The sequence below is a fragment of the Bicyclus anynana genome, chromosome 5 (assembly GCF_947172395.1).
Source record: "Bicyclus anynana chromosome 5, ilBicAnyn1.1, whole genome shotgun sequence".
In the NCBI taxonomy this organism is placed as follows: domain Eukaryota; kingdom Metazoa; phylum Arthropoda; class Insecta; order Lepidoptera; family Nymphalidae; genus Bicyclus; species Bicyclus anynana.
This window is the reverse complement of record NC_069087.1, coordinates 12,209,098-12,228,135: the sequence shown is the minus strand read 5'-3', so window position 1 is coordinate 12,228,135 and position 19,038 is coordinate 12,209,098. Positions and strand designations below refer to the sequence as shown.

At 35.9% G+C, this 19,038-nt stretch overlaps 1 protein-coding gene across 2 annotated transcripts in view; it reads left to right on the top strand.

Moving 5' to 3' along the window:
- Window positions 1–19,038, top strand: part of LOC112043736 (macrophage mannose receptor 1) — a 19,982-nt gene continuing 944 nt past the window's right edge. Inside the window, exons 1-5 of one of the 2 annotated variants that reach the window (XM_024079281.2) lie at window positions 1–153; window positions 329–592; window positions 6,781–6,975; window positions 10,143–10,388; window positions 12,458–12,638. In XM_024079281.2, the coding sequence (XP_023935049.1) occupies window positions 93–153; window positions 329–592; window positions 6,781–6,975; window positions 10,143–10,388; window positions 12,458–12,638 (947 nt within the window). In that variant the 5' untranslated portion in view covers window positions 1–92. Of the gene's footprint in view, window positions 154–328; window positions 593–6,780; window positions 6,976–10,142; window positions 10,389–12,457; window positions 13,891–19,038 lie in introns of those variants that run through there. The other variant, XM_024079280.2, reaches the window with a different exon arrangement.

The following is a 19,038-nucleotide window of genomic DNA, read 5'->3' as shown; positions in this document are numbered from 1 at the left end:
TTCTTGTTCTTACTATGAATTATGATTAGCTTCACTTGAGTGCGGGACAACATTCCGGTCACACGTATCGCTATATAAGCCGTTCGTTTAAAATGTTTTCTCATAAACATTTATTTGTTTTCTTTCTTGCGCAGTATTGCGTTCACTTAGCTTGTAAGTAAATGTTGAGTTGAATACAATCTCAAAATCTAGTTTACATATTTCTTTGTTCGTTTAATAATAATGAAAATAATTTATACACGAGTGAATCTTTGTGTCAATTAATTGATAAAATTTAAATGTTACAAAAAAAAATTAGTGTATAATTAATAAAATTTATGCGTTTAAGATTCCCAAGCGAATGTGAAGTTCTTCCGAAAAGATTACTATTATTTGAAGGAGGTAAGGTCTTTTTACAAGATCCATACGCTACACAAGACATGGGACGATGCGAAGGTGCAGTGCGAGATGGAGGGAGCCAAGCTGTTCTACCCAGACGATGACGATGAGGTTACAGCTGTCATCGATTATTGGAACAGTACGCAGCCTTTCAGCTGGATATTCGTAGGAATATCAACACCGAATGTCAAGGAAGTGTTTGAAACCGTTGATGGTGAGTAACCAGTAAACATAAATACCTGATAAGTACCAGGGGCGATGGGTCCTAACAACACGATTGATACATTCATTTCCTTATTGTAATGTATTTTATTCGCTCGAAATAGGTAAATAATTCTAAAACAGTATGATTTCTTAAAAAGAGCAACTGTTGAGTTGAGTCTTGCCGGTTTTTCTCAGCGGAACCTGCCTTCCGAACCGGTGGTAGAATCTTTACAAATAGTCAACTGACGAGTGCTTGTAAACTGAGCCTACTTGAAATAAATGATTTTATATTTTGACAGCATTTCTACAATCTGTATGATGAACGCCTCCGCGCAATTAAAAAGCAGTACATATTAATAACATCTTTACGAACGCAGACGTAAAAACGTACGTAATATGAACCTCGTCAACATTTTAGTTTCGTTACTACAAAATTTCAGCCTTCGCTACTGATATGTAATAATACTTAATGAATTTGTAAGAAGCGAAGATGTTTTTGAAAGAATCGCCAACGTAGGTATAAACATTATGAACATAGGTATAAACATAACTACCTCGAAACAAACAGAATCTTTATTTTTGAAGACTTACAAAATATTGTCGGTCAATAATAAGTTTAGAGGCGTCTCTAACAAGACAATTGACACACCAATTAATGTGGTTTTTTTCACCTTATGTGGATGTGGTGGGTTTTTAAATTGTTCCAAATAAAACTTTTTAATCTTTAATTATTTAAATGACACAGAAACACAATAACCTAATCGTAGTAAAAATAAATTAATCGCACGAAACGACGCTGTTTCAAAGCTTATTACCAACAGAAAAACAGTTCAAAATTTACTCCTATTATATATTATATACATTAAACCTTAAGACCCAAAAATTTTTGACCACCTACGGCTACATAATATTTTTCTTGTTTTTATAATTTACAACTTACAGCCAAATACCAAATTCAAAATTCAAATTTTTCATTCAAAATAAAAATTTTGAATCTCTAAATGCTGTGAATAAAAAATATATAGACGTATAATAGATCATATATGAGTAGCTATAACCTTTCACCTATTAAACGAGTAATTACAATACCTAAACTATATAATATTTCTTTATGGTAATTATATTAGCCACATTTAAAATATTAATATATTTTAATTCCTGTTATTATAAATTAATAAAATCTATATCTATATCTATATCTATACTAATATTATAAAGAGGTAAAGTTTGTAAGTTTGTAAGTTTGTCACATTTTTTAAATGGGGTAATCTTCGGAACTACTGGTCCGATTTCAAAAATTCTTTCACCAGTAGAATGCTACATTATCGGGGAGTGCTATAGGCTATATTTTATATTAGTATAATATATATTCGCCGAGTTAACACAGTTTTTGTCATACAGGTCGGACCGAAAATCCTTTTAAGCAGACTTATTCGCATGCGCTGCCTTAACCATTGTGTAAAATTGAAATTAATGTATGGAGGCTTTATGTATCTTTAAAAGTTCTACAAAAAAGTCCGCGACACCATATATCTATCTTCTATATATTAGCAGATATAGTACCTTTTGTGTTTTAAATATTATAAATTTTATATACTTAGGTTTGCGTCATTATTTATGCTACTTAACTTAAATCCTTATCAAAATAAATTATTTAATAACCACAAGGATATTATGGAGATAAGATTTGCCCTTTATAGTATGTTAATTAGTTAAATAGTTTCGGAGATAATACAAAATTTCTAAAAGACGCAGAAATTCCGCTACATGACGCCCCGCGCTTTCAATTACGTAGTTCCTGTTCCTGTGTGAATATGGGAATCAAACATAGCCTATGACACTCGCAAATAACGTAGCTTTCTATTGGTAAGACAATGGCATAGAAGTCTCTATTTCCCTTTGTCATCGCACCACGCTCATAGGGCTGGACCGATTTTGCTAAGGGTAGGGGTAAGGTAGGGAAGGTATAGGGTAGGGTAGGGTACGGGTAGGGGTTGTGTAAGGGTAGGGTAGGGGTAAAGGTAGGGTAGGGGTAGGGTGGGGTAGGGCAGGGTAGGGGAGTGTATGCCTAGGTTAGGGGTAGGGTAGGGGTAGAGCCTACCCCTATCCTAGGGGTAGGGAAAGGGAAGATTACGGGTAGGGTAGGGTACGGGTAGGGTAGGGGTAGGGTAGACGTAGGAAATCGATACTGAAGCCTATTTTCTATTTTTTGTCTGTCTGTTTGCCTTTTTTTTGACCGGGCATCACGCTGAAACTACAGAATGAATTCAAATGATACTTAAGACGATTTGAGACCATAATACGTAGAATGGGGATGATGACTAGGTTTGAATATATTGATTTTTATGATACATTCGGGTAAATAGGGTCAATGTTAACTAATTTATACATAAAAAGCAAAGATTGTCTGGATATTTGCAAAATAAATGAGGTTATAAAATTTCAAAAACTATTAAAAAAATTTTATCGTAGTTAGATGAAAATTCATACAGTTTTAGCTTCCTTACATTAAATGTGACATTTTTTAATATATGAACTACAAAGATAAACGCACAAATAACAAAGATATTAGTAATTTTGTTTGAACGCGCATACAAATCTAACGATCATTACATTACCTATGACGTCATTTTTTCGAGCCATTTTGTATGGGGCGTTTTTCAGGGATCCGCGGCAGCGCCGCAAATCTGACTCTTTAAATCCCTGTAGCTCCGAAAGTAATGATCGCAGATACCCTGTTCCTTTTACAAAATTGCTTTACTATTAGTATACTCTTAATTTATATACAATTTAAAAAACTGTCATCATCCCTATTATAATTGGATACTTTTTGTCGCGAAAACAAAATCAGAAATGGGTGAAGTAGGGGTAGAAAGTTTGTACGGAAAGTCCTTAATTTTTTTAGGTACATTTGTAAATGTAAAATTATAAGTGGACTATTTATTAGGTATAAGTTATAAAACTTGCAAAATAGAATATGAAATAGGGGTTGAAAGTTGACATCGATTTTTACGCGGACAAAGTCGCGGGCGTCCGCTAGTACTGTATATAAAGTTTAGTGAGCCGTGATAGCCCAGTGGATATGACCTCTGCCTCTGATTCCGGAGGGTGTGGGTTCGAATCCGGTCGGGGCATGCACCTCCAATTTTTCAGTTGTGTGCATTTTAATAAATTAAATATCACGTGTCTCAATCGGTGAAGGAAAACATCGTGAGGAAACCTGCATACCAGAGAATTATCTTAATTCTCTGCGTGTGTGAAGTCTGCCAATCCGCATTGGGCCAGCGTGGTGGACTATTGGCCTAACCCCTCTCATTCTGAGAGGAGACTCGAGCTCAGCAGTGAGCCGAATATGGGTTGATGACGTATATAAATTTTATACTAGCATTCGATAGTGAGTAGATTTTGTCCGCGTGAAATGGATTTTTTTTATATACGTTACTTTATTATATAAATTCAATTTCAATGAAACAAAGTCTAAAGCTGTTCTCATTTCCATCCCTCGTGCTATTCTCAATCTACTAAACGGATTTGTGCATTCTTTTTAATTTGTTAGATTAAGCAAAGTCTGGAGCACCTTAAATTCATCTAAATCTGATGTTGTACGCATGAACATTGTTAAAGTTTTTTTTTCAATTTCAATTTGTTTGCAATATGTTCGCAATATAATCAAATCGTAGAGGCTAAAGTTGCCGGGCAAGGGTTATCTCTTATAAGGCACTTTGTGATTAAGAATTATATTATATATAATAATAATAATTGTAAACTGTATCAACCTGTTTATGTACGACTATACCTAGTCTAACTTCAATACATAATATTTTGATTTTAACTTTTAAGTAATGTTGTTAGAGATTGCTTGTACAAAAAAGAGCCGCGTTTGCATAGCGACTTTTAATATTACATCTTCATTAATATTTTGTATTTCATGTGCAATTAAGTTTTTTTTATCTTCATCTAAATATTACTAAAATAAATGGATCAGTATTCCCAATGTTTACCGCTTCCAGAGAATGAAAGTTTCTGAACCATTAATGGTTTTCTTTAGAAGATTTAATACATTTAAAGGTGCTACAGCTTGATTAAATAAGTGTACGTCTATTAAAATACACCAAGTTAGTAAAAGTCCAGAAAAGTTTCAATAGAGTCTTCCTTCTTTGGTCCTTGTTTGGTCCTAAACAATTTTCTCTAAACTTACGGGATTATGTCGTGCATTACTTTGGCTAAAGTACTACCTATTTTAGCGAAAGTAATGCCCGGCTTATATACAAATATCTCCGTAAAAAAAATTGATGTTGGTATGGGAATTCGTTATGTTCAACTAATGATTTTAAACTTATTTCGTGGTTGTTCATTATGAATGTTATTTAAACGGGTACATACCACGATGAAACGACGAGATTTTTATTGTCGATATTTCGACCCAGTTGCATGGATCGTGGTCACGACGGGACTGAAGTTGCGAGATGAGAAGTGAAGTCAGCTGTTAGGGGCAAAATCGATCTACCCTCTTTCTTGTTCTTTTTCTTTTTTCAACGACCTCGCGTTTTTGGCTGTTTAGGCAAACCACACTCACGACATCGCTTTTGTTATTATGCGTATCGCGGCGCCCTCTTGGTTTGCACACCCGGTGGTAGAATTGTGCAAACCAAGAGGGCACAGGGTATATAGATTGAACATAACATTCGGTTTGTTCAATCTATATACTTTTATGTAAACTAAATAGGCATCAGATTATACGATTATTACGTCAATACCACCGAATATCTATTTTATCTCTAGTCTGTATCCTGAATCATATGTTGAGGTCAATACAATTTTAATTGGAATAAAAAAATGCGAAACTGACGCCAATGACGTCAGATAATTTAGTATTCCGACTAGAATAACAATTCTTGTTTCCGAAATTTATAGTTTTTTTGCTGTTTAAAACGTTTTGGTTATGATTTCTTGTGCATTTTAATTACACGTAGCACAAAAAAAGTCTGTTAGATGTCAGGCACCAGGGCGTCCATGGTTCGAACGCTATAACGACTACAGAGACTTAGATTTTCCTATATGCACAGCAGTGGCGTAGCGTGCCTTGGGGGAGCCCTCTATCAAAATCAATTGGGTGGGCCCAGGGATTTCTCACAAAAGAAACAAAATCAGATGTTTCCATTTTTTGGCATTCCAACGAATTAATAGCCTCCTCCTCTTTAAGTCGGTTAAATAAAGTATTGCTTTTTTAATTTTGTCTTTTCTGAAATGAAACTGTAGGCATTTTTTTATATTATTTTTTTCCGGGAGGCACCAGATTAAGAGACATTGTGGATTGCGTTTTTGCTTTTTTTTTTTTTTTTTTTTTATTCTTTACAAGTTAGCCCTTGACTACAATCTCACCTGATGGTAAGTGATGATGCAGTCTAAGATGGAAGCGGGCTAACTTGTTAGGAGGAGGATGAAAATCCACACCCCTTCCGGTTTCTACACGGCATCGTACCGGAACGCTAAATCGCTTGGCGGTACGTCTTTACCGGTAGGGTGGTAACTAGCCACGGCCGAAGCCTCCCACCAGCCAGACCTAGACAAATTAAGAAAATCTCAATCTGCCCAGCCGGGGATCGAACCCAGGACCTCCGTCTTGTAAATCCACCGCGCATACCACTGCGCCACGGAGGCCGTCAAAACATAAGGGGCTCCTGTATGTGCCTGAGGGACAATATAATATGAAGCAGCTTTTGAAACACTGTATTGAGAAAACAAAATCAAAATCAACGTAAATGAAAAATTCATTTAGATTTACAAGCACTTTTGAAACGTTAAGTTTGACTATTTGTAAAGACTCTACCACCGGTTAAGAAGGCAAATTCTAATGACAAGAGCCTGCAATAAACTCAACAATTGATGCTTTTTGTACAATATTTAAAATCACAAATGAATCATTACAATTTCTTTGACTTTTACTTCCTGTTTGAATATGGAAGCTGATCCAATGGCCACCAAGCATCTTTATTTATGGTATACATCAATGTAGTAATTTCGACTTGGTAAATGTTTTAACACATCTATGTATAACTCTACGAAAAATGTCTTACTCTTTGGAGATGGTAAACGTAGGAGCCTATGTCTGTGTATTTTTAATACCAGGGCTTAAGTTTGTAATATAAGCTTTGTTTTGCTTTTTGTACAGTACATACATTGATAGAAATGTTCCAGGTATTCCAATAGCGGATGTCTATGACCGATGGGGACCCGGAGAGCCAAATAACGCGGGAGGAGTTGAAGGGTGCGTTATATTGCGGCGAGACGGAACGCTGAATGACGAAAACTGCGCGAAGAAGTTCCCATTCGTTTGCAAAAAGACCCTCGAATCTTTGGATTGGAACAACTATTGCAATATTCCTGATACAGGTAAAACCTAATATGCTAAGTTTTTGATTTATAACAACTCTAAAATATACAGTTGGTTTAAATGGAACAGATATAATATACAGTAGAACCCGTTTAATACGATTTCGCAGGGACCCAACTAAAAACGCGTCTTAGACGGGAAAGCGTAATAAACGGGAAATGGTTGGGGGATGGTGAAAATATAACGACTAATGTACACATACATAGGTATAAAAATTTGTGTATTTGGTGTAAAGAATGCCTAATTATGCTACTTAAAGTAATCACTTATTCTGGTATGACAAAAAGATTTTGATGCATTAGCAATTACAAAATTTTCAAATAAATTTTACTTTTGCAGTACGTCTTTAAAATTTTCAGTTTAGAATCGCATCATGTATGGACTGTCAGGGTCTTACAGTTCTTTAAGATATCATGTATTAGTCTTGTCCTGCAACCTTGTTTGAGGACCATTATGATGTCTGATGGACATGGTTGGATGGATGATTATGGTCTATCAGTTGTAATTTATTTGTCGCATTTGGAATTACACGCATATGACATGTAGGCGTATTAAACGGGATGACGAATCGTATGGACTGGTATAAAATGAATGAATGAATGAATGAGAAATCGTTTTAATCGTGATCGTTTTAAGCGGGTTCTACTGTAGTTTAGAAAATCAAGTCTGTAAAAATGACTCAATAATCATCATTATCAGCCTATTTTAACAGGCGACAGCTGGCTGATTCACTAACTTTGACGTATGATAGATGACATATATTAAATTGAGATTCTATGTAACAAATGTCACCCGGTGCCTACTGACAACCCTTCATGGATATCATACATTGTGTATAGCTTGGCAAATTCGTTGGTAACGCGCGTGAAGGTCCGCGCGGGCCGGGAAGGGTGTAGCAATGCCCCACGCGCATCTATGAACGAGCGTCTCATCAACAAACTTGCCAAGCTATAGATAACATTTCTCAGTTGATTTGACGTTTATTATAATTGATTATTAATAAAGTCGAAGTTAGTGAATAGGTGAGCTGGTGAGTCTCACATCCAGTATTGAATATAGAGCTTAAGTGACCGAGGATTTGAGGCACAGGGGTGAAACAACTTCCCAATCTCGAGCTGAGTCGATTTTTGCTGAAAGTTCCCTAAAGTAAAGTAAAGCTTCAGTATTTCAAATCACGACTCAGGACTTCAATTCAGTTTCTCGTCATCCAAAGCCATGCTAACTATTAGACCAACCGACAACCAACTATAACCGACTCATTAACAACCCATCGGCTCACTGTTGAGCACGAGTCACCTCTAAGAACGCGAGGGGTTAGACTAATAGACCACCAGCTTCACTTCAGACTTTGACTACACGGCAAGAATTAAAAAAAAATCACTTTATCCTCACAGTGTTTTTCCTTCACCGATTGAGACACGTGATATTCACTACGCTATCACGGCTTCTTTAATAACCGGCCTTTTAAACAGTCTGTTTAATTAAAAATTTCTTCGAATCAATTCACCGCGATAGTTGCCTCGACTGGTTACAGAAGGGCTGGCACATTTTCAATGCCGGATCAAGGAACCTTGATTCTTCCTATGTGGGCCCCCTATCTTAAGGATAGTATAAACAAATATTCGGCTCACTGCAGAGCTTGAGTCTCCTTTCAGAGAGACAGGGTATAATAGTCTACCAAGGTGGCCCAATGCAGATTGACAGACTTCACATACGCAGAGAATTAAGAAAATTCTCTAGCGTGCAGGTTTAATTACGATGTTTTCCTTCATCGTTTGAGACACGTGATATTTTAATTTGTTAAAATGCACACAACTGAAAAGGATTGGAGGTTCGGATTCGAACCTCTGGAAAGAGGCAGAGGTCATATTCATATCCATTGGGCTATCACGGCCCATAGCCCACGGTGATATCAGAAGACTCATTAATTATCAGGCGTTTACGCATCCACCGCAATTGTTCGAGTCATCAACCGATGTATGTCCACACTTGCACGTCCATTGTTAGAGATTTGATATTATTATTTTCGTACATAATTACTCATCCTATAGTCGTGTATGACGTATGAATACAGATGTTTTCGCGCATAACTTGTGGGTACCTACTATTTCAAAACTTGTTTAGTTCCTGCATTAAGATTATCGAATCGTATTGTAAATTATAAAACGAGGGCCTGCGGTGGCAAGACATGCCATTTTATGACTTTTTTTATTCTTTACAAGTTAGCCCTTGACCACAATCTCATCTGATGGTAAGTGATAATGCAATCTACGATGGAAGATCCACACCCCTTTCGGTTTCTACAGGACCTATTACCGGAACGCTAAATCGCTTGGCGGTACGTCTTTGCCAGTAAGGTGAAAACTAGCCACGGCCTAAGCCTCGCACCAACCAGACCTGGACCAATTGAGAAAACCTCAACCAGCTCAGCCGGTGATCGAACCCAGGACCTCCGTCAATTAAATCCACCGCGCATACCACTGAGTCACGGAGGCCGTCAAATAAGTAATAAGTATGTCAAAAAACGTACAATTATTAACTTATCTTAACTTTTCAAACTAATTATAATTAATATAATAATTTTCTAAAAAAAAGTATATGTATAATAACAGGTTTAGGTTATTTATTAATCCTGTTACAGTATTTCATCTACCTCAACCCTATGCATCTAAAAAACTATCCAACTGTTAGTGTATAGAATGTAATAGAATGCAATATAGTCTGCATTATGTCTGTGATCTCTTTTCACTTGCTCTATACTCTTTAACAATGATAAATGACTTCTTTCTTTTCCAACCTCGGCTCGCTTGTAACTCGTTTGTAAATGTAAAAAGTTGTACGTAATCTATTATATTAATACAAATAATTTGCTCGGATATCCAGCGTGTTTTGTATAATTTCAAACCTTACACCAACCTATAAAAGACCATTGCTACATAAGGAGAATATTAATAGAAATCACATAGAACCTTTGCGTAGAACATATTTTCTAACATTCATCTTTTATGACACGTTAATACGTCTGTCAGGTCGTGAAAAAGGAGAAGTGACGTTTGGTGTACCAAACTACCAAAGAGGCGACAACAAACCTATCAATTTAAAATGAGGTCTGTCTCGCTATCACAGGTCCTTAGTCCATTACTAACGTAACATTTAATTGTTCAAGCATATGAATACAACGAGGCGAAAGGCAGGTGTTACAAATTCCACCTGCAGCCTATGAACTGGAGTGATGCCTACACTGTATGCAACTCGGAGCAATCGTACCTGGCTATCATCAACGACGAAGCAGAGGCGAATATCTTGGCCAACTTGACGAGCAGAGCGCCCAAAGACAAGGTCGAAGGCAACTATTTACGCGGCGCAGTGCATTTAGGATTCAAAAATAACAAAGGGTGGAAAACTATAAAAGGTTGGTAAATATTTTTAAATCAGCTGATAAAAAAGCATTGTGGGCTTTTCTCGGACCAAGGCGCGTTTGGAACCCTCGTAAAAGTTTTCGACTATTATTACCACCATTAGATTAAATTAAATTATGACATAATCTTGACCTTTCAAAAGTACTTGTAAATTCATTTAATTTACACAAACAAAATGGTTATTAAATTTTTTATCCATCTTCATAAAAATCCATTAATAGATTTTTATATTAATAGATTTTATCCATCTTCATAAATTTCCATTAATAGATACCACTATGTGAGACGAATATCTCAGCATTCAATGAATTCATCGTAAGTTTATTGCCCATCCTCAGATTAACATTAATCTGTGTGACATCTCTGAGTCCACCACACAACACATTTCACAATACGGACACATCATTAACATTAACACATATTCGGCTCACTGTTGAGCACGAGTCTCCTCTCAGAATGAGAGGGCTAATAGTCCACCACGCTGACCCAATGCGGATTGGCAGAGTACACGTAGAGAATTAAGAAAATTCTCAGGCATGCAGGTTTCTTGACAATGTTTTTCTTTCACCACATATTTCATTTATTTCACAAAAATAGAGTTCATATCAATAATTCGAATTTTAAATTCTTTTTTATTATTAGAAAATGTTAATGCTTTAGAAAATCCCTCTACTCATTTTAATGATGTAAAAACTCTTGTTACAGCGGGTTCTTACAGCAATTAACTTAACAAAGAAATTACCTGTACCTACATAATTAAATGCAAATTGTGGCTATTTATAGGAGCAACTTTTTTCATCACAACTGACGTACACGTAAGCCCATGGGTTTTAAGAATAACTGAATTACCCCAGAGCTAGTCATTGCACAATCTTGCCGAGCTGTCTGTAAAAACCGTTTCGCCACGATCGGAATTTCCACTTTACGGTTACGTTAAATCTTTGGTATCAATACATTTATATTACTCTAGCGGACGCCCGCGACTTCGTCCGCGTGGAAATACGTAGGGGTAAACTTTCAACCCCTAGTTCATCACTTTAGGGTTTGGATATTAAAAACTCTTGAATCACATTATATTTCGTATTTTTTTTATTATAATATATGAACATTTTTTTAAAACTGTAACTCTAATAATTAAGGACTCTCCACACAGACTTTCATCCCCTTTAGGGGTGGAATTTATCAAAGCCCTTTCTAAGGGGATGCCTACGTCATAGTAGCTTGATGCATGCAAAGTCTCAGCCCGATCGGCTTAAAATTGACAAAGTTTCATACAAACTTTCATACCCTATTTTATCCCCTTGGGGATAGAATTAATCAAAATCCTTTCTTAGCCTACGTCATAAGATCTACCTGCATGACAAATTACAGTCATGACACTATGTCAGTCAGTCACCTTCGAGAAAAAAAATATATTTCGATTTTAGTGTTTGTATGTGATTTCAAAACAATTGTGATCTCTGAAGCACTGACACCAACGATTTTATACTATTAGATATGTTACGTGCCTACATAATCAGCGCAAAAAAATATTCGAATTCAGCTACACTGAACGCACACATGCCAATTTTTACTTACATTATATATTTATGTATAAGTGTATATAGTTTTTTATGTTTTAATATTATTGAAAATTTTCATTTATTTAATATGTTTTCATACTGTCTGAACACACAACTGGATATTGTAGACAATATTTAGGTATTATTTTCGTTGTGTACTTAGGCACTTTTGTTCGCCTCAGTTTCGACGCGTTAGTGACTAATAGTCTAAAATCTTTGGCTTACACGATACTGAAACACAATCAACATTTTTTTTAATTTTCATCTGTCTGTCTGTGTGTCCGGGCAAATCTCTGAAACGGCTGGACGAACTTTAATGGTTCATTCAAAGATATAGAAAATTACTGAGTAACGTATAGACTAGTTATCCCAAGGTTCCCGCGGGATTTAAGCTTTCCAGGCAATTTGGGACGATTTTCAACATTTTATGCGTTTATTTAAAGAATAATAAATTAAGTTAGTAACTGTGGGTCAAATACTTAAAATGTTTTTCTTTTTAGGGAAGCCATTAAGAGAAAGCGGCTATTCAAAATGGGGAGGCGGTCAGCCCGATGGTGGAGAACAGGAGAAATGTGGATCCATGTTCTACAACGGCCACCTCAATGACATCAGTTGCGACCAAAGGCTATTCTTCATATGCGAACATGAAATCGATATTCTTAGCACGGACTATGCTCTAAGGTTTGGCGAAGTTTTCCAACCCGTTACACTGAATAGCACCGAACCGTAAGCATGGCATGATGGGACTTTCTACCGTCATCAGCATGAATAAATATTATCAAGTGCCATTGATCAATACTGATAAGCCAGAACCCTGCTCTGTGATTAGAATAACGTTTTGCTATGCATTTCTTATTATAGTATATTTTTTTAATTAGTGTTATTTAAAAAAAAATCAAAGACAAATATTAAAGGCTTTACTTTATTACAATTACGAAAGCTCTTTCTATAGATATGCAAGAATCTTAGTTATTATAGTCAAGCAAATATTGTCGAATTGAACTAGAGCGAGCTAGTGACCAGTGGCGTAGCCATGTGGGTGGGCTCGGGTGGGGTTCGGCCCCCCAAACGAAAGACGGTGGCGGCAAGCTACCACTTTGTCAGTTCTCAGTTGAAAATAAAAATATTATGCACGCTTTATAAAAACTCGTTAGACAAAATGTAGCACAAATATGTATTTTCAAAGCCTGCAGTAAAGTTAAACTCTCTCGGTGGGATGCATAATTTTGTCTCATAGTGTACTCCTCCCGAAGTTTTATCTTGATTTTGAATAAGTTGTACAATGGAATAAGTCTTTTTAGTAATAATTAAAATAGTGAGATTTCGAATTTCCAGTATGCCCTTTAGCATGACACAAATAATGATACATCTTGGTTGATTGTGTAAAAATATACCTAAGTACGTGAGAATAATCGCTTGACCGATTCCAAAACCCTACATTGGAAAAGTTTTTGTTTATTGATACAGTCTGTGATTAATAAGTCGAAAACTTAGATACCTATCTGGCTTGATATCGTCTTCTATTGAGTAGAAAAAATAAATACTGACATTAACTATGGATTATGCAAATCTATTTTTATCAGTTATCATTAGTATTTTATAGTATTTATGTTGTATTCGTAACTTTTACAGTTGAATAGATTTCTCAATAGTGAACCATTCAATTCTAATTAGACTGTATATTGAAACAGAATACATAATAATATTTTAATTTATAACCTCACTGAGCTCTGTAGGTGACTAAAATAATCTTGGCCCAATAAAAAGAGGTAAAGACTTTGAAGGGTATGGGATTTGTCATAATATTAAATAATATTAATAAAATTAAAACTGGCGAAATGACGACAATTTCACAGTAACAAATAGATATCTCATTTAGTAATGTTATTTATAAATATTATAAATTAAGCAAAATATACAATTTTTGAAGTTTCTCAATTATTTTTTTTTGCCCACGTAGTTGCATGAAAATCCCTATCATAAATATTTTACATTGAATGAATATATTTTTAACTAGCGGACGCCCGCGACTTCGTCCGCGTGAAAGTCGTTGTAAACTTTCAACTACCCCTATCCTACCCTACCCTACCTCTACCCTACCCTATCCCAACTCTACCCCTACCCTACCCCTGCCCTACCCCTACCCTACACTACCCCTACCATACACTACCCCTACCCTACCCTACCCTACCCTACCCTACCCCTACCCTACTCATTAAGGCTGCACTTCTTTATTTATTACCCCTCCGCGCGAGTCGCGTCGAGCGCGGCAACCGTTACACAAAAATAATCCATATAGCATGAATTAGTATTCACGCGCGATGGCTTAGCGTATTTCTTGTATAACTTTGGTGTTTCTTTACCGATTTTTATGATTCTTTTTTTATTGAATAGGTAATAATGTTAACTTTTTTAGTTAGGGTTGAGTGATGAGTGTTATACACATAAGAGTTGACAAATATAATTAGAAAGCTCCGAACTGCTAAGCTATCGGGAGTTACACGTGTTATTGTGAGTCAACCATAAAAGATAGACATATATATGCTATTGTGTTTTTATAGATTATTTTAAGGAGAACATTTCCGTCATACATGCATTCTGTGTAGCTTTAACCATTAAGGCTGTACACGCGACGGAAGCTTAAAAAATTGAGTAACTTCTCCCGTTTTCTCAACATTTCTCTTCACTGCTCTGCTCCTATTGATCGTAGCGTGATGAAAAGTATACTATAACCTGCCCAGGAGTATGTAGAATAATTGTACCAAGTTTCGTTAAAATCCGTCCAGTAGTTTTTGTTTCTATAAAGAACATACAGACAGACAGACAGACAGACAGACAGACAGACAGACAGACAAAAATTTTACTAATTGCATTTTTGGCATCAGTATCGATCACTAATCACCCCCTGATAGTTATTTTGGAAATATATTTCATGTACAGAATTGACCTCTCTACAGATTTATTATAAGTATAGATGTACCTACTAAACAAAATTCTACAAACCCTAACAAAGCGTTAATAATAATGTCGTAAACTGTTGAAGCTACTCGTACATATGTTAACAACATTATTTAAAAGATCAGTCAAGTCACAGATGATCGAATCGGACCTATAATCTCTTGTCTCGGAAAGCTATTGCGTAGTTAACACTGACGATGAGCTTAGCTACTCGTATATACTTTTAGCAAAGCATGTGGTAGGTAGGTAATGATAATACGAGTATCGAGTGTTTAGATATAAAAACGTGATTGGAAATTAAAGAAGCACAAAAAATATAGTTGACTATAGATTTTCAATACGCGCACGTAACTGTATGGAACGTACGTAACGAAAATGTATAGATAAAAATATCACAAAAACATCCAACCATAATTAAGTAAGAATGCACCACCCAACGCAATTTATTTACAATGGTATACAGAACAATAGCTGGTCCTACCTAACAGAACCGGGAAATTGAAAATCTATTTATAGTTATAGATAGTAGCTGAAACTCGCTTACAATTGTGGTTAATTAGATTCTGCGAGTAAACAACAAACACGGTTTTTTTGAATATAAAATAAGTAGGTATCACTAATTGAGTAATTAAAATTGATTTTTTAATACTCTTTGGTTTAAGTGGAACCTAAATAGATACTAGATAGATATTTTCATTTTAGAATACGATTTGGTTTTGGGATTTTTGAAAATAGTCCAAGTAGGTAGTTCTTCTTTTCAGCGCTTTTAAAAAGTCATGAAGTAAACTTAACCATAAATCAGTTATGCATATTCCATTGCGCGGTGCTTTGCCTAATAAGGAAATATTTACATTGATGCTATTAGATACCTATTTATACTAATACATGTATTATAAAGCTGAAGAGTTTGTTTGTGTGTTTGTTTGTTTGGTTGAACGCGCTAATCTCGGGAACTACTGGTCCGATTTGAAAAATTATTTCAGTGTTAGATAGCCCGTTTATCGAAAAAGGAATAGGAAGGAAGGCTATATATTATCCCCGTATTCCTATGGGAACGGGAACCACGCGGGTGTAACCGCGCGGCGTCAGTTAGTTATAACATAGGGTAGGTATGGAAACCTTAATACCTAAAAAGTTTTTCACAAATATCGCACAGGAAAAAATAAACACGTACGACAACATACACTTAAAAATACAAGAGGGGTATCTTAATATTTGATAATGTTTATCACTACTTAAATATTCCACAACCGCAATCACTTGTATACCTATGCATGATGGTGCATTTTATTGGAAAACATAAATCATGGCACCAATATAACATATGTTTTGTTTGGGTTAGTAAGAATAATAAATTGATAAAGCTCTCGACATTGTATATTGTTTTGAATATAATATAGGTATTTATATTCAAATATAAATATAAGAGAACATAAACGACTGGTCTTATTATGTGAAAAAAAATATGTATGTTGTATTATTATGTGAAATGGTTTGTCAGTTTGAACGTAGATAAAGTCTGATGCATCAATCTTGATTGACATATTAGGCTTAAGTTATTTAATTTTGGCAACAAAACTAACATTACCCAATATAACCTAAGTCCTACCACGATAATTAACTAGCATTTAAAAAAGGGGCTTACAAACAACTTCTCTTGGTGTTAAGTCCGGCCCTGTTACCGTGGAGCTATTGAGGATTTCTATTGGTAGCTTAACAAAGCTTCCTAAATGAGGTATTCGGTGCTTGACCGACAACGGGTTGGTTGATTTTGGTGATAATTTTAAAAGTCATCATCATTATCAACCCTTATTTCGGCTCCCTGTCGAGTCTCCTCTCAGAATGAGAGGGGTTAGCTAGTTAGGTTAGCCAATAGCAATAGTCCAATGCCGATTGGCAGACTTCACACATGCAGAGAATTTTACAATTACTCGTACACAATTCAAAACTGTGAACTTCATTCCATTCCAGTCCCAATGTTAGTGCTATAGTATGCGCGTTATCATCTGAGTCGTCCGGTCATAAAAGTCAAAAAAGATAGGAATGTGCAGCGCGCCTACCTGCGCACCCTAATTATCGATAAACGGCTACCTGCGCACGTGCTAATGATGAGTCAATAATGATTTGGACGATTCTGATTGGTCGGTTTCTAATGTAATTGCATTGCGTATTTTTTTTGCTATAAATGTGTTTACTGCAATTAAATAAATACATTCATGTGTTACTCGTTGCGCACTATGGATACTTTATTTTCTAACGTTGATCTGAAGAAATTACATGGCGATATTAGCCCTCAAGCTCGAACACTGATTCACAACGTATTCCTGTTTCTCAATGAATTGAAAAGTGATCCGAATAAAGTGGCTTCTCTAAATTTCAACAAACCACGTGAAATGGCCGCATTTGTTTGTGGTGTGAGCAGAGCGACAGTGGACCGAATCAAGACGGAAGTATCACAATCAGGCAGTACCTGTATACCAAGAACAAATTTTAAGAAACCACAAACCGTCACTAATATTGACGATTTTGATAAAAGTGTGTTGAAGCGAACTGTAGCTTCATTTTATGAGAATGGAGAGTATCCATCCGTGGCGAAAATTTTAGAAAAATTCCGTGAACAATTACCCGATTTTAAATGCGGCAACACTTCAATGAGAATACTACTGAAGGAGGTTGGGTTCCAGTATAAGAAAAATAGCGAAGGACGTAAATATTTAATGGAAAGAACTGATATTGTTTGTGCTAGAATGGACTTTTTAAGGAAATTGGATTTACTTAGAAGAACTAACGATCAGCGACCACGTTTCTATCTAGACGAAACATGGATTAATCAAAACCATGCAAGAAAGAGGATGTGGCTTGGAAGCAACGATGAAGGAGGTTTCAAGAATCAGCCTGTGGGAAAAGGCCAAAGATTAATAGTTTGCCATGCGGGTTCTGCAAGGACTGGCTTCGTTCCAGATGCGAAGCTAATATTTAAAGCGGTGAAATCAAAGGATGCTGATTACCACACAGAAATGGATGGCGAAACATATATGGCATGGTTTTCCGAATTCCTGAATCTACTTGAAGAGCCCTCAGTTATAATTGTCGATAACGCAAGCTATCATTCGATACAGTTGGAAAAGATACCCACAAGAAACACGAGGAAAGCTGAAATTCAAGAATGGTTGACAAAGAAAAAGATTCCATATTCCAGCAAGGAAATTATTGAAGAATTAATAAGAAAAGTAAAAGCCAGTAACCCGCAGAAGGTCTACGCTTTAGACCATCTGGCAAATGAACGAGGTCATGAAGTAATAAGGCTCCCTTATATCACTGTCAATATAACCCAATAGAATTAATTTGGGCACAAGTAAAGGGAGAAGTTGCGAAGAATAATAATACCTTCAAGATAGCAGATGTCGAAAATCACCTCCACCGAGCCATAGAAAATGTCACACGAGAAGACTGGGCCAAATGTGTTAGGCATGCCGAAGAACTTCAAAACAAAGATTTACAAAAAGCTCTAATTAGAGATCACGCGCCGCTTATAATAAATTTGGCAGAAGACGAAGATTCTGATGATGAAGACTCAGATGAAGATTAATTTTATTTAGTTAATAATTATATAATATGAAATATGTATTATATTAAATCAAATATTGTTAATTTTTTTAATTTTGTGAACAAGATACGATAATAAACTTTACTTATCGATAATATGTCTTTCATTGTTACACCCTTCACTAGACGGCTCCATAAGACCCATAAGTGCAAGCGAGATAGATATAGAGAAATGATTTATGGCCCTAAGACTCAGTTGTTAACGCGCGTGCTATAGTAAATATACAAAAAATATGCGCGTAATTAAAGAGTAGATCATCATATATGACCCACTACAGGCTAGTCCTCCCCCTTATAGGAGAGGGGATATGGAGCTTAGAGCCACCAAACTGCTTTAATACGAGTTAGCGGGCTGTGGTTGATAAGTTTATATTCTTTAACGACTACTATCAGTTGTGATAAATACCGGGACGAACGATTTAACGTGGTCTCCGAGGCATTTTTTTTTTTTTTAAGAAAAAACAGTATTTCACAGTCCCACCCAGTAAGCTTTAACCCACGAACTCGTGATCTGAAG